The sequence below is a fragment of the Anarrhichthys ocellatus genome, unplaced genomic scaffold (assembly GCF_004355925.1).
Source record: "Anarrhichthys ocellatus isolate YVR2014 unplaced genomic scaffold, GSC_Weel_1.0 scaffold65, whole genome shotgun sequence".
Classification (NCBI taxonomy): domain Eukaryota; kingdom Metazoa; phylum Chordata; class Actinopteri; order Perciformes; family Anarhichadidae; genus Anarrhichthys; species Anarrhichthys ocellatus.
Window position 1 is genome coordinate 23,088 of NW_022280095.1, and position 11,818 is coordinate 34,905.

Sequence of the window (11,818 nt, forward strand, 5' to 3'; positions counted from 1 at the left end):
CACAAAAAACAAAAATATTAACAACTTCAAAAAGGGAATAACAGTGTATTGAGGGAGTGGAAGGCACTATAACAATAGTTGCATGATGGTTTAAAACCTCAGAGCTTGCAGATAACTGATTTAATGTGTGTAGTTATGTTAGAGACGACACGACTGGGAGGATGAAGCAGAGACTGAAATAATTTTGGTTGGCACAACTGCTAGACAGTTGGAAAGGAGTCAGGGCTTCATATTTTACATCTGAGCTCATAGCAAAATGACACACGCTTAGAGTGGCATCTAATGCTGTCCCATACAAACTCATCAATTCCCATTCAACCTCACATCCATTCTGCACACAAACCTAAAGCTTCTGGCACTCAGAGCACTGCAGGCTAATGCTCTGGCAGCTATTCCTCAAACAAACACACGCACACAACCATACACACACACACAGATCCAGACAGGGGCATTTCCTGGGTAATGAGTATGGAGGCATCAGCAGTACTCTGAGCCAGTGTCACCTCATGACTGGGAGAAGGGAGAGTTACAGAGGGAGGGAGAGAGAGAGAGAGAGAGATAACCAGTCACAGTTAGAGATGAAACAATGAGGGAGATGGAGGGATAAACAGTTGACATCATTGTTCCAGAAAGATCACCCTGTTGGCAGAGTCACTATGCAAGTGTGCATGGGAACAGAGACAGAGCCTGGGTGGGATGGGAGGGAGAGGCCTATAAATACTGTGCAGGAGAGCACATCAGCACCCATCTCAGACAAAGTCAAACCAAGAGTCCGCCTTTATACCCATCGTTTTTACATCTCATCTTTAATCCCATCATGGATATCCCCATCCAGTATCCGTGGTACCGCCGTGCCTTCCCACATCGACTCTCTGACGTCTCCTTGGCAGAACCTCTCACTGATTGGCCACTAATCTGGCCCTTCCCCTGGTCCTTCCCCTGGATACGTCCTTCATTTATGCGCTGGTTCAACTGGCCCGACAATGGACACAGTGAGGTAATATAAAATTCAACTTTGTCCCTAAAATAATCAAATAGTCTCATGAGAAATACCCACAAGTTGACTAACTGAAAAAATCTCACTAATATCTCTTCTAAAACTACTTGTCATAAAATCAGTATTAATAACTAATGTACTGCATTGTGTAGATTGATGTGACAGGCCATTTGATGCATTTGCATGCAATGAGATCTTTAATATGTGAGATCTGTATCTGAGATCTAAATAATATCTTCTGTTGATGCCAGTCTCTGTATAATTCAGTATGTGCATGAGTCTTGACAACGAGATGACAATAACAAGCTATTGTGTGTTTTCATGCACAGCTGACTCCAGGCTGCAGGCACGCAGCATAATTTGTTTCTAACAGCTGTATTGTCTGTATAGATGCGCATTGAAAAGGATCGCTACGTAATTTTTCTGGATGTGAAGCACTTCTCACCCGAAGAGCTGTCTGTCAATGTCAGTGACGAGTTCATCACAATACACGGCAAACATGAGGGCAAACAGGTCAGAGGCACTATAGAGTTGTGCAGAAATAATCAAACTAAATTAATTTGGTCACATGTCACCCATATACTGACTCTAATTCTGTTTTCAGGACGACCACGGCTTTGTGTCGAGAGAGTTTCTGAGGAAGTACAGGCTTCCTGCTGGCGTGTCAGGTGCTGAGGTCACATCCAGTCTGTCGTTTGATGGTATCCTTACAATCACTGCACCTCGGTCATCTCCCGGCTCAGAGCGCACTATCCCTGTTTCCTGTGAGGACGGAACGCCGAAACAGAAAATGTAGAGCAGAGTCTGACGCTCCTCACACTGCTTTACTACTAACTCCAAGTTTTACCTGTTTTTATATTTAACCTGTTTTGTTGGCAGTTTAGTTGACAGTAGGAAGTAGGCATGCAGGTCTAGTGGTCTAAGAGTGCAAGTGCCTTCTAATAAACTGGTATCTAATTCCTAACTCAGTTTTATTCTGATGTCTCTACAAGACCACCATGCTTTAAAACCAAAGGGTAATATGTTGTTCTCATGTAATAGAGTCTATTTGACACGTTTGGTGTAGTCACAGTGGAGGTGCAGGATAATTAACTAATTTAAGTTAATTTCCCAATCAAAAGCTGACAGAATCCCTCTTTAAACCATATCTCTCGAACAAAACTAATCACACCTCTGTGTATGTAAATGAAAGGTATTTCCTTTTTGCTAAAATGTTTAAGGGAGTTTGAAAAGTGTCCACTGAAGATTACAACACACTAAAATTGTTAAATTGTTGAATCTAAAGTGCATAATACTGTTTGAGTGGGCAAGAGTAAGATGCCAACTGTGCTTTGTTTATTATTTTACTGTTGTCTGTATGTGTGAGGAGGAGGGAGTTCTCTGTGCAGTCATTTTTTGTTTGTTCACTAAAAGAAAGCCACCAAAGGACTTGGACCAGGTGTGTGTGTGTGTGAAGAAGGAGGGTGAATGAGCAGTAGAGAAAGTAGTGGACGAGGGAGAAACTAATGTTGGAGACGGACAGCTTTTATCATTGGGCTCCTTGTCCTCTGGGGAGCATGCCTCTGAGCTGCTAAGGAAAGTGTGAGTGAAAGTATGTGAGAGTGAGTGCATATGTCACAGCCCTATCATTCCCTCATATTGGCTAAAACCCCCTAGCATATTAACACAGAAAAAAACAAATAGAATAAATGTTGAAACTCAATCATCGGACTGCTGTGTGCCCTTTTTTATGTCTGAAGTGTTTCTGTTTTGATAAGAACTTCACATAACAACACACACTACACGTGGGGAGAAAGTTTGACTTAAAACAATTGATATTCTTTCAAAAATAGTTCCAGGTGCCTTATTTCAGTGTCATTTTTAAAGTCCATCATTAAGATTTGATGATTTGTGTTATATTGCATACTGCAAAAGTCACATATATTACAATTAAATATTTCTGCTTGATTGCTGCCATGTGTTTTCGTTTTGTACTTAGTTTTTTATGCAAATGTAAAGATTAGCTTCTTTTGTGATGCACAATTATCAAGCAAAATAAGTAGTGTATTGCGTAAATCAAAATGTATTTGTCTCTTTTAAAAACACAGTATTTAACTTTAACACTTTGACAAATCATTTTAATATGTGACAAACAGATACAAACAGTATGATGGAGTATTACAGAGAATACACAAACACAAGTTAAATATGAAGCGTTAAGCAGCAATGGTCATTTCTTCAGCCGGCGATTTGAAACCTCAGTTATGAAATCTGACAGCAGAATCATATGAGCTGTTCATATCTTCTGAAGTGCAGATTATCAACAGTGTGGATAAGCAAACCTACTTATTGTCATCTATGTTTATAAGGTCATATGATACTCAAGTTATCTTGTAATGTAGTTGACTACATTGTTGTTTTCTTCATTGGTGAAGGCAACATCAGTTACAGTAGAAGTCCCATTTCTGGAAATAAGAGAGGCAGAATTAGGAGAAAGCGTCACATAATGCACACATTTGTTGATGTGTGTGTGTGTGTGTGTGTGCGTGTGTGTGTGTGTGTGTGTGCGTGTGTGTGTGTGTGTGTGTGTGTGTGTGTTCACCTACAGTAGTCTTGACTTCGGTGCTGGCTTGCATGAGAAGATGAATCTCCTCCACTATGCTGCTGGGGAAGTGTCCAATGCGAGCCTCCTGCTCTCCATAATAGGATCCTTGAACCTGCAAACAGATGATATAAAATTGAGCTATTCACTTTTGAGTGGAGAATGTGAGTGCTGCACATGGATACAACACGTCTTCATGACTTCCAACAAAGATACACAAAGGATTTTGCTTAAGAACTGTGTCAAAGCAAAAGCATTTGTTTTCACTTACACTGCCGGCCCAGAAGAGGTTCCCTCTGTCCTTTAGCATTGCATAGACATAGATGAGCTGCCCCTGTCTGATTGGGATGAACCTGCAGTCTCCAGGGTAGTAGTCCTGCAGTGCACGTGCTATCAAGATGGGATCTGTGCAAGAATATAGAGGGAGACTGAGGCATCACATTGAGGACTTTTTCAGTTTATAATATGTGTCATATTTCTATGCAGATTAAAAAGTTCCGCATGCGCGTTATCATTTTGATTTTCTACAGTTCTAAAACGTGGTCACAACATTACCACTAAGCTAAGATGGTGAGTGTGCTACTTACGGCTGCAGTCGGAGTCAGCGCAGAGTTTCTTGTCAGAGAGGTTAGGCATTTGCCTTCCAGCTTCAGAGGTTGGCAGCACAAGCCACAGTGAAAGAACAAGCCAGAGTTTGCCAGGCATGTTTGTATGTGAGCACACCTAGTGATCCAATGGCCTCGTTTTACGCTTGGTGAAGGTCTTGTGGGCTTTTTATTCTCTTTTGTCTGTTTGCCGTCTCTGAGACGGTGGTAAAAGTGATGGCAGTTCCCTTTTCTACTTTCCCTGCCCCCTTAGCTCATACACGAACACACAGAGCTCCTTTCAAACTCTTCAAGCAGGTAAACAGGAAGGGGGATGAGGAGGAGGAGGAGGAGGAGGGCCAGATTAGACAGACCCCTGCTTGTGTCCTGACTTTTCCCTCTTTCCATCTCTCACCCTGTGTCACCCCCACCCTAAGAGTGTAAAATTGAGTAACAACATATTCCTCAGAGTTAATCTGTGTTTTTTCATACCGTGTTCAACCACTAGATGTCAGAGCTTTTTACAGCAGGTACACCAGTGTTGCCATTCTTCCTGCTCTGTCCCACTGTTTGCTCTCTTTACCTTTATAGGAGGTGGAGCCACTGGCTGTATTTACATACTGTATGTTTCAACTGCCAAGGAAACCAGCTCAGCCTCTCTTGTGCAAACACTCCCAAACACACACACACACACACCTACACATTCATACACACACACAGACACACACTCACCAAACAGGAAGACAATACCTGTTTGGTGTGAGTTGGCTGTGAACTATCAGGTAAGACAGACTTAATTTTTGTTCCTTCGAGGTTCTGTTAGTTCTCATAATGTAAACGTGTGATGTTAAAGTAGGAATGACTTAATTATTTTAATGTATTCATTATTTTAAATAGGATGATGGCATAGTTTCATGGTAGTGAGATGTTTTAACAGGTGAGATGGCAGAAGGTGACGTCAGATTTAAAGAGACCGAAACTTCAAAGGGCAATGTTGTGACCAAAATGTAGTTTGATAGACTAAATTGAATAAAATTGTTATAGATATGATCCTGCAGTGACTGGAAATAACATAATGTGGTAGCAGCCTCTTTTTAAGACTTAATTTGGGGGGAAAAAACATAAACAACACAACATCAAGACTTTAAAGACTAAGACTTGATTATTTTAGAGACTGAGCATTCAAGACTTTGACGTATTTGTAGGAAATAGTGTCGCCCAATACCTTTGGAATTCGGGGAGGGGAGCAGAACAAAGATAATAGTGTAGCTGGTATTTCGGTCAGAGTAACAAAAGCACCAGTCAGACAAAAGACCTCTTTAACGGCCATGTGAGATTATATTACTAGAGAACAACTAGTCTTGCACTCATCATACATGTCCTGAATTTCACAATTTCACAATAAAATCTGTTTATAGTGGTTTTCTATGCTATTGATAGACTTTCTTGCCCACAGAGTTATCTCGGAAGAAGAGAAACAAGGATTTCAATGATACTAGCATTAGAGCTATTGGCAGCACAGTGAAGTCCACGTTTGGCAGAGACATACCTGGATTACAAAAGTGAAAAATAAAACCCACTCCGGACCAGATCATCAAGAAACAGAAAACAAAGTTTATGGTGGTCCACCTGCCACCTGTGTGATCAAGCTCTTGACCTGACATGATGCTTTTTTACTGACTCCTGCAAGCCTGCGGCTATCAACAATGTTCACCCCCAGGAAAAACAGTCTCCCGTCCCCCAGCCTGGAGGACTCCTTCTTCCCTCTCTCCTCATCCTCCTCAGTCTCACTCTCCTTTGCTCTCCCCTCATCCACATCCTCTCCTGGCAGTGACAGCGGAGGAGGGATCGAGACGGATCTGATACTAGCTGCAGAGCTGGGACAGGCTTTACTGGAGAAGAATGAGGAGCTGGCAGCCTCTCTGGAGCAGAGAGAGAGGGAGCTGGAGGTAAGGATAAAGCTGCTGTAAACAGTCTTTCTTGTGACTACGCAAACTTTTTAACACTTCTAAAAAATACAGTGAGGTGGAAACAAAAGGAGCACGAAAATGTACCATGAATAAGCTCATGACATTTGAATGATTCTAGTCAATCAATCATTTTACATGTGGAAAGATGTCTGTAAGTAACACTGATCAAGGCTCAATTTATTCCACCTTAGATAATATAAATTACAGTTCTCCCATAATCAACCACTGCTGATAACAAAAACGTGGGATATCAAATCCTATTTAAAAAACAAACAAATATAAAAACAACATAAGATATATTCCACAAGCGATAAAAAAATATAAAAAGAAAAACAAATGGCGAGAATGGGGACATAACAACAACATTGTAAAAAAAATAAACTCATTTACTACTGATGTCATATTCTTACAACCCCACACTTTTATCTCTGCATATCACATATACAGAATAAAACAGAATGTTAATAGCATGGAAAGAAGTTCATGAATTGATGAATGCATTTAGATTAGTATTGTCATTAGTTGTAAAAGTCTGTAAGTAATTTCCTTGTAAGTTCCTTAAATTAATTCATGACACTGCGGCTATGAATCTGTCCCTGACGTTGTGTAAAAATGAAAAGGACTTTTCCACTGAAGACGACTTGACATGTCACTGTAGACAAATAATAAAAATGAATAATCTCTGACTTCCATTTAGCTGCTTCCGTTTCAGGGTCCTGACATGAAAAACTGGGACGCTTGAATAGAACAGAGCCATCGTTAATGATTTTAGTAACACCTGTGCTTTGCCTACCATGACAAGGGAGATTGTCTGACGTGATAAAGGCCTATTCTGCTCTTCTAGAACCAGCGTCACAGATTCTATTCTTGTCTTCTCCAAACGCTTTTGCTACGGACACATTTGTTGAAATGACGTAGTATCCATGTATTTCAATATCTGATATGTCCATGTCTCCTTGAAGCCAGTTAATGTTGCATCTAATGTCTAAGGCTTTACAGCAGGAGAAGCATGTCCTGCACAGGAAGTTGGAGATGAATGAACTGGATTCTGGGCAAAGAGAGGCAGAGCTGACTGCAGATTTAACTGCTTTGAGGGCTGAGCTGAAGCGGTATCACAGCCAGGGGCGCGACCAGCGGAGAGATGACAGTGAACAGCTGACTCAATTAGCCAACCACAACCAACGCTTGGTGGAGCAGCTAGCAGAGGTTAGTTTATACTACTAGTGAAAAGGCAGCCTGAAACCTGCCTTAATGAGCTGCGAACCCATAAAGGAAAACACCACAATATATGTTCATGCTGTTAGAATAAACATAATCAATGTGTATGTATGTGTGTGGTGTCACGTCACAGTCATGCATGAAAAATGCAGAGTAGCAGGTTTGTGGAGTCCCATCTTTGTCTCATTGAACAACAGCATTTCTCAACTTCTCCACCCGCTTAGGCTATAACACTGGAACACTCCCTGAGGACCGAGCTTCGTTCCTTCAGAGAAGAGAGGGAAGAATCATCTTTCAGCCGAAATATCAACTTTACACAATTGGAGAACATTCAAGGAGAGGTATAGCAGTCAAATAAGTGGCTCAGTTTTAATGTGACAGTCTTATGCTATCTTGAATGCTGCAGAATAAGTAGATCATACACAAAAAGCATTACCTTTCGATCATGGCCAACTAGTGTGAAATTATACTGCAATGTGAAAGTAAAGAGAGCTGGTTTTAAGACTTGTGGGGCAAGTCTAAATTAAGTTTCAAGTCCTGTCATAGCAGGTCTCAGGTCCTTGATGGCAAGTCCAAGTCCTGTCTGTATGCTGACAATTAAATCATATGGCATCTGAACATTTAAATTTCAAAGCTGTGTTTGAAATGTCTCAGTTTTGGTCTGCTTGAGTCTGACTTGAGTCTCAAGTCTACGGCTCTGTTGTTAAGAACAAATGGAGATATTAACAGAATATCAAATAAACCCTTAAAGACTTGGGGGCTTAAGTGTCCATATCTCAAAGCATCAAAATCCTTTGTAATTACCTCTTAGTGTTACCTCTGTCATTGCATCATTTATTCAGTACTTTCTCTTTTTCTCTGTACAGAACAGAGTGTTGCTGGAGCGGCTGTCGTACATGGAGGCACAACTAAAAGCTTCACAGGAGGACAGTGATAGACTCCGCCTGGAGAGAGATAGACTGACAGACAGACTGTCAGAGCTACAAACGACACTGAGAGAGAAAGAAGCAGAGGTGAGGATCAAGCGCTGCAAAAGAGTATATTCATCACTAACAGAAGGACAACTAGTTTGAAGTTATGCATCTGTGTGTGTGCCTATCTCTTACTGTGTGTTTGTGTGTGTCTGTACTGTAGATAGAGCAGGAGCAGGGAGTGGTGTTTGAGTTGCGAACCGTGAATCGCTCTCTACAGCAAAAAGGTCTGAACCTGGGAGAAGAGAGCATTCTGGACAGTACACAAACGCAACCTTTGTCTCTGCATAGTGAAATTCAGCAATCACAGGTACACACACACACACACACACACACACACAGACACCCACAAGAGACACAGTAACTGCAGTGACGTCCTTCGTTTGTTGGTTGGAGACTGATACCGACTGGTCTCCAAAATCCCCAACCTCTTTGTACCAAAATGTGCATCTTAAGCACAAACACCTTGTAATAAGGTTCTGATCTTACTGATTTCTCTGTTGTGTTGTTGTGTACATCTCTCTTGCTAACCAGGTAAAAGAGGCTCTTCTAGCTCACTCCACAGTCCTGCAAGTAAGAGATGAAAAGATACAAGCGCTCACAGAGGAGGTCTGTTGAACTGTATAGAACAACACATACACTTTTTTACTTGTTGATTGACCAAAAATACAAGTTTGTATCCTGAAAATGAGCTTATGTCTCCTTTAAATTCTATAAAGCTAGAGATGATGGAAATCTGAGTGTATGACAATATGTGACAATATATATGCCTTTCGATTTCACACTTTGCAGCTGCAATCTCAAAAAGAAGAGCTGGAGTCTTTGTGGCAGGAAATCAAGCCATTTAGAAGCAGTCCTGAAAATCCAAGCTACAGGTAATGCTATACAACAGCACCATTCTCATTTAATTTGAGCCCACAGCGGTATATGTTTTGCTAATCATCATATCAATGTGCAGTTCCTTGGAGAGTGAATTGGCCACTGTGCTTCAGGAGAAAGAATCACTTACTCAGCAGCTTCTCAACACGATCAAACACAAAGTGGCGCTGTCGCAAGAGCTGGAGGTCTGGCAGGTGAGTCCGAGTGCAGGGATGGATAATTCTAAATGGTGTCTCTGCCAACACGTTTTACAAGCGGAATATTGTTTTTCTATCATCTTGTTGCAGGAGGACATGCGGCTAGTGATCAATGATCAGGTGCGGCAAAAGGAGGAGGACAGACAGAGGGAAAGAGCCAGAGAAAGGCAGACAGAAAGAGCAGGAGGACTCCAAAGAAGCAAGTCTTTGAGAATGAAGGGAGAAGGAGGGAAAGGATTCTTCTCCTTTTTCAAAGACAAATGACAGAGAGAAGTGGCAGCAGTTCAATCGGACAGAGTATCAGCCGTTATCTTTGCCACCGCGAGCGTCTGCAGCAAGATAATGTAGACTGTAATGTGTTATTAACATCACCAAGTGAAAAGTTTACAGACCTCATATTTTATTATGTTTGTATATATGTATGTACAGTGCATCTGTTATTTCAGAATTCAGGATTTTGTATTAAAATTGTATAAACCAATAAGTCTCTATTGAGTGTTTTATATTCTGATGTTGTTTGTCACCACAGCATCTTACGGCTGCATTTTTTTATATTTTCTTGGTCTCTCTGAATGTGAGTTCAGTCAGAACATGAAGACAAAGAGGCGGTGCATTCACCTGCATACAAAGTTAATGGAAAGACACGATCAGACGCAAAAATGAATTCTGGGGCTTAATGAATCTGCTTTTTAAACATGGAAGGGAGAGGAAAAATGAGTGCGACCGGAGGAAAATAACAGACAGATCCACCGTTTCTGGTGAGTTCTTGGTTCAGTCAGAGGCTAAACTGAACTCAGACACACAGGAAAACTCTCAGGCATTGTTGATGCGTCCTTCTCTAGCTAGCTTACAGGGAACATATTACAGCTATTTAAAGATCCAGCAGACATGAACAAACATTAACATTAATTTAGAGTTTTTGGATTTATTAGGCGTCTTCTGGACACCCAATAAATGTCCAATAATCATTCTACTTTTAGATTTGTTTTGGTTTCTAACAATTGCTGTGAAAAATGTCTGGCTCTATCTTTCGCTGAATGCTAAACTATGTACGTATAACCAAAACAATGAGGTAAAAGAGGCTAAAAAGCACCTTAGTGCTGAGGGTACATTCATTTTCTGTTGGTTTGTCACTACGAGAGACCACCTTCATATTATATGTAGACATTTGACCAATGGTTAACACTAAAATATTGATTAACGGAGCTTTACAACAAAATGTTTCTATATCTACAGAGCTGCAATGCATTTCATATTAATACGGAAGAAAAACACTGTGATAAAAAACATTTCTTTAATAAATTAAGTCCAAAAAGACACTCCCTTCCACTTGTCTCTCTGCTCACATTAAATAATGTATAAATAATATGTATGCAACATTTCATAAGTTAAACAGAACTGGAAATACCCAGAAGCAGCGTGAGTAGTGCAGGTTGCATACAGATCAGTGTTTCCACGGGCCTTCATCTATATTCATACAGTACAGTCCTGGCTCAGCAGAGTCGGGGCATAGCCACTCTTACATGCCTCCGCTGGAGGCTACAATATGGAGCAGCACCTCTTCTCACGGTGCTGTTTGTTCACGTGCGGTGTCTCGCACAGTTTTATAAGCTGGCAAAAACAAGATGTGCACACAATCACTTACTCATACACACGGTTTTAAAAGATCACTCTGGCATTTGAGCAGAATTTTATCCGTGTCACATTTCTGCCGACCACTTCTTTTTTAAATAAAAAGGTAAGCCAATAGTGGAAAATGGGGAAAGAATAATGTGAATTTGGTCATTGGTACTGCTTATCCTAAATAGGTTTCCTGTTTCTACAAGTGGTCAGCAGAAAGGTCAGTTATACAAGAACTATAGCTAATGGGGTGAAATATGAGAAAGACAATTATCTTTCAATATAATCTATAATCATTACATTTCTTTATGACTACTTACAGTATAAAATCTTTCGTTATTTTCAGTTTACAGGACGCCGCTGATCCCTTTGTCTGTTGTCTAGGTTGGTTTCAGGAGGACAGAAACACATCTGTTTGGTCCAATCAGACAACAGCACCTCCATTTTGAGAGGTAGGTTTCAAGCCCCAACTTTCAGCTTCAACACCCAAACAATCCACGATACTCAGGTGGTTCAAGTGTTTTACCCTGGAAGATAGGGCCACTATGATGCCTCTGAAACAGGTCTCTGGATTGATGTCTGTCCCTCCAGCAGACGTTAGTGGACGATTATCCCACGTTGATGCCTAGGCCGACTTGCAGCTTGTCACCTCTGTGATTGACAAAGGCACCCATAATCAGGGTGGCAGGGAGCGGGGTCAGACGCTTCTCCAACATGCCTCCTATTATGCACCGACTGTTGATCATACCTGCATACACACACACACACACACACACACACACACACACACACACACACACA

General features: G+C 41.1%; 4 protein-coding genes across 9 annotated transcripts in view; 2 read left to right on the plus strand and 2 right to left on the minus strand.

Annotated features, from left to right (window-relative positions):
* The first annotated feature begins 686 nt into the window (after positions 1 to 686).
* Positions 687 to 2,949, plus strand: LOC116397315 (alpha-crystallin B chain-like). The gene is made up of 3 exons (XM_031872631.1): positions 687 to 997; positions 1,388 to 1,510; positions 1,602 to 2,949. The coding sequence occupies exons 1-3, from the start codon at positions 818 to 820 to the stop codon at positions 1,791 to 1,793; spliced, it is 495 nt and encodes a 164-aa protein (XP_031728491.1). The 5' UTR covers positions 687 to 817; the 3' UTR covers positions 1,794 to 2,949.
* A 159-nt stretch (positions 2,950 to 3,108) lies between these two features.
* Positions 3,109 to 4,418, minus strand: mia (MIA SH3 domain containing). Its single transcript, XM_031872632.1, has 4 exons — positions 4,166 to 4,418; positions 3,850 to 3,983; positions 3,583 to 3,693; positions 3,109 to 3,441 (listed from the first exon to the last, which is right to left on the minus strand). The coding sequence occupies exons 1-4, from the start codon at positions 4,281 to 4,283 to the stop codon at positions 3,418 to 3,420; spliced, it is 387 nt and encodes a 128-aa protein (XP_031728492.1). The 5' UTR covers positions 4,284 to 4,418; the 3' UTR covers positions 3,109 to 3,417.
* A 431-nt stretch (positions 4,419 to 4,849) lies between these two features.
* On the plus strand, positions 4,850 to 10,099 carry bicdl2 (BICD family like cargo adaptor 2). 2 transcript variants are annotated; one of them, XM_031872624.1, is made up of 10 exons: positions 4,850 to 4,944; positions 5,619 to 6,111; positions 7,123 to 7,338; positions 7,575 to 7,691; positions 8,217 to 8,363; positions 8,485 to 8,631; positions 8,856 to 8,930; positions 9,114 to 9,196; positions 9,280 to 9,394; positions 9,488 to 10,099. In XM_031872624.1, exons 2-10 carry the CDS (start codon positions 5,869 to 5,871, stop codon positions 9,659 to 9,661), a joined length of 1,317 nt encoding a protein of 438 aa, XP_031728484.1. In that variant the 5' UTR covers positions 4,850 to 4,944; positions 5,619 to 5,868; the 3' UTR covers positions 9,662 to 10,099. The 2 variants fall into 2 exon arrangements, with proteins under 2 accessions (XP_031728484.1, XP_031728483.1); XM_031872623.1 differs by having other exon boundaries at positions 9,280 to 10,099.
* A 578-nt stretch (positions 10,100 to 10,677) lies between these two features.
* LOC116397314 (mitochondrial import receptor subunit TOM40B) overlaps positions 10,678 to 11,818 on the minus strand; it is a 4,068-nt gene continuing 2,927 nt past the window's right edge. For 4 of the 5 annotated variants that reach the window (XM_031872626.1, XM_031872627.1, XM_031872625.1 and 1 more), the window contains one exon: positions 10,678 to 11,765. In XM_031872626.1, the coding sequence (XP_031728486.1) occupies positions 11,626 to 11,765 (140 nt within the window). In that variant the 3' untranslated portion in view covers positions 10,678 to 11,625. The remainder of the gene's footprint in view (positions 11,766 to 11,818) is intronic. The other variant, XM_031872628.1, reaches the window with a different exon arrangement.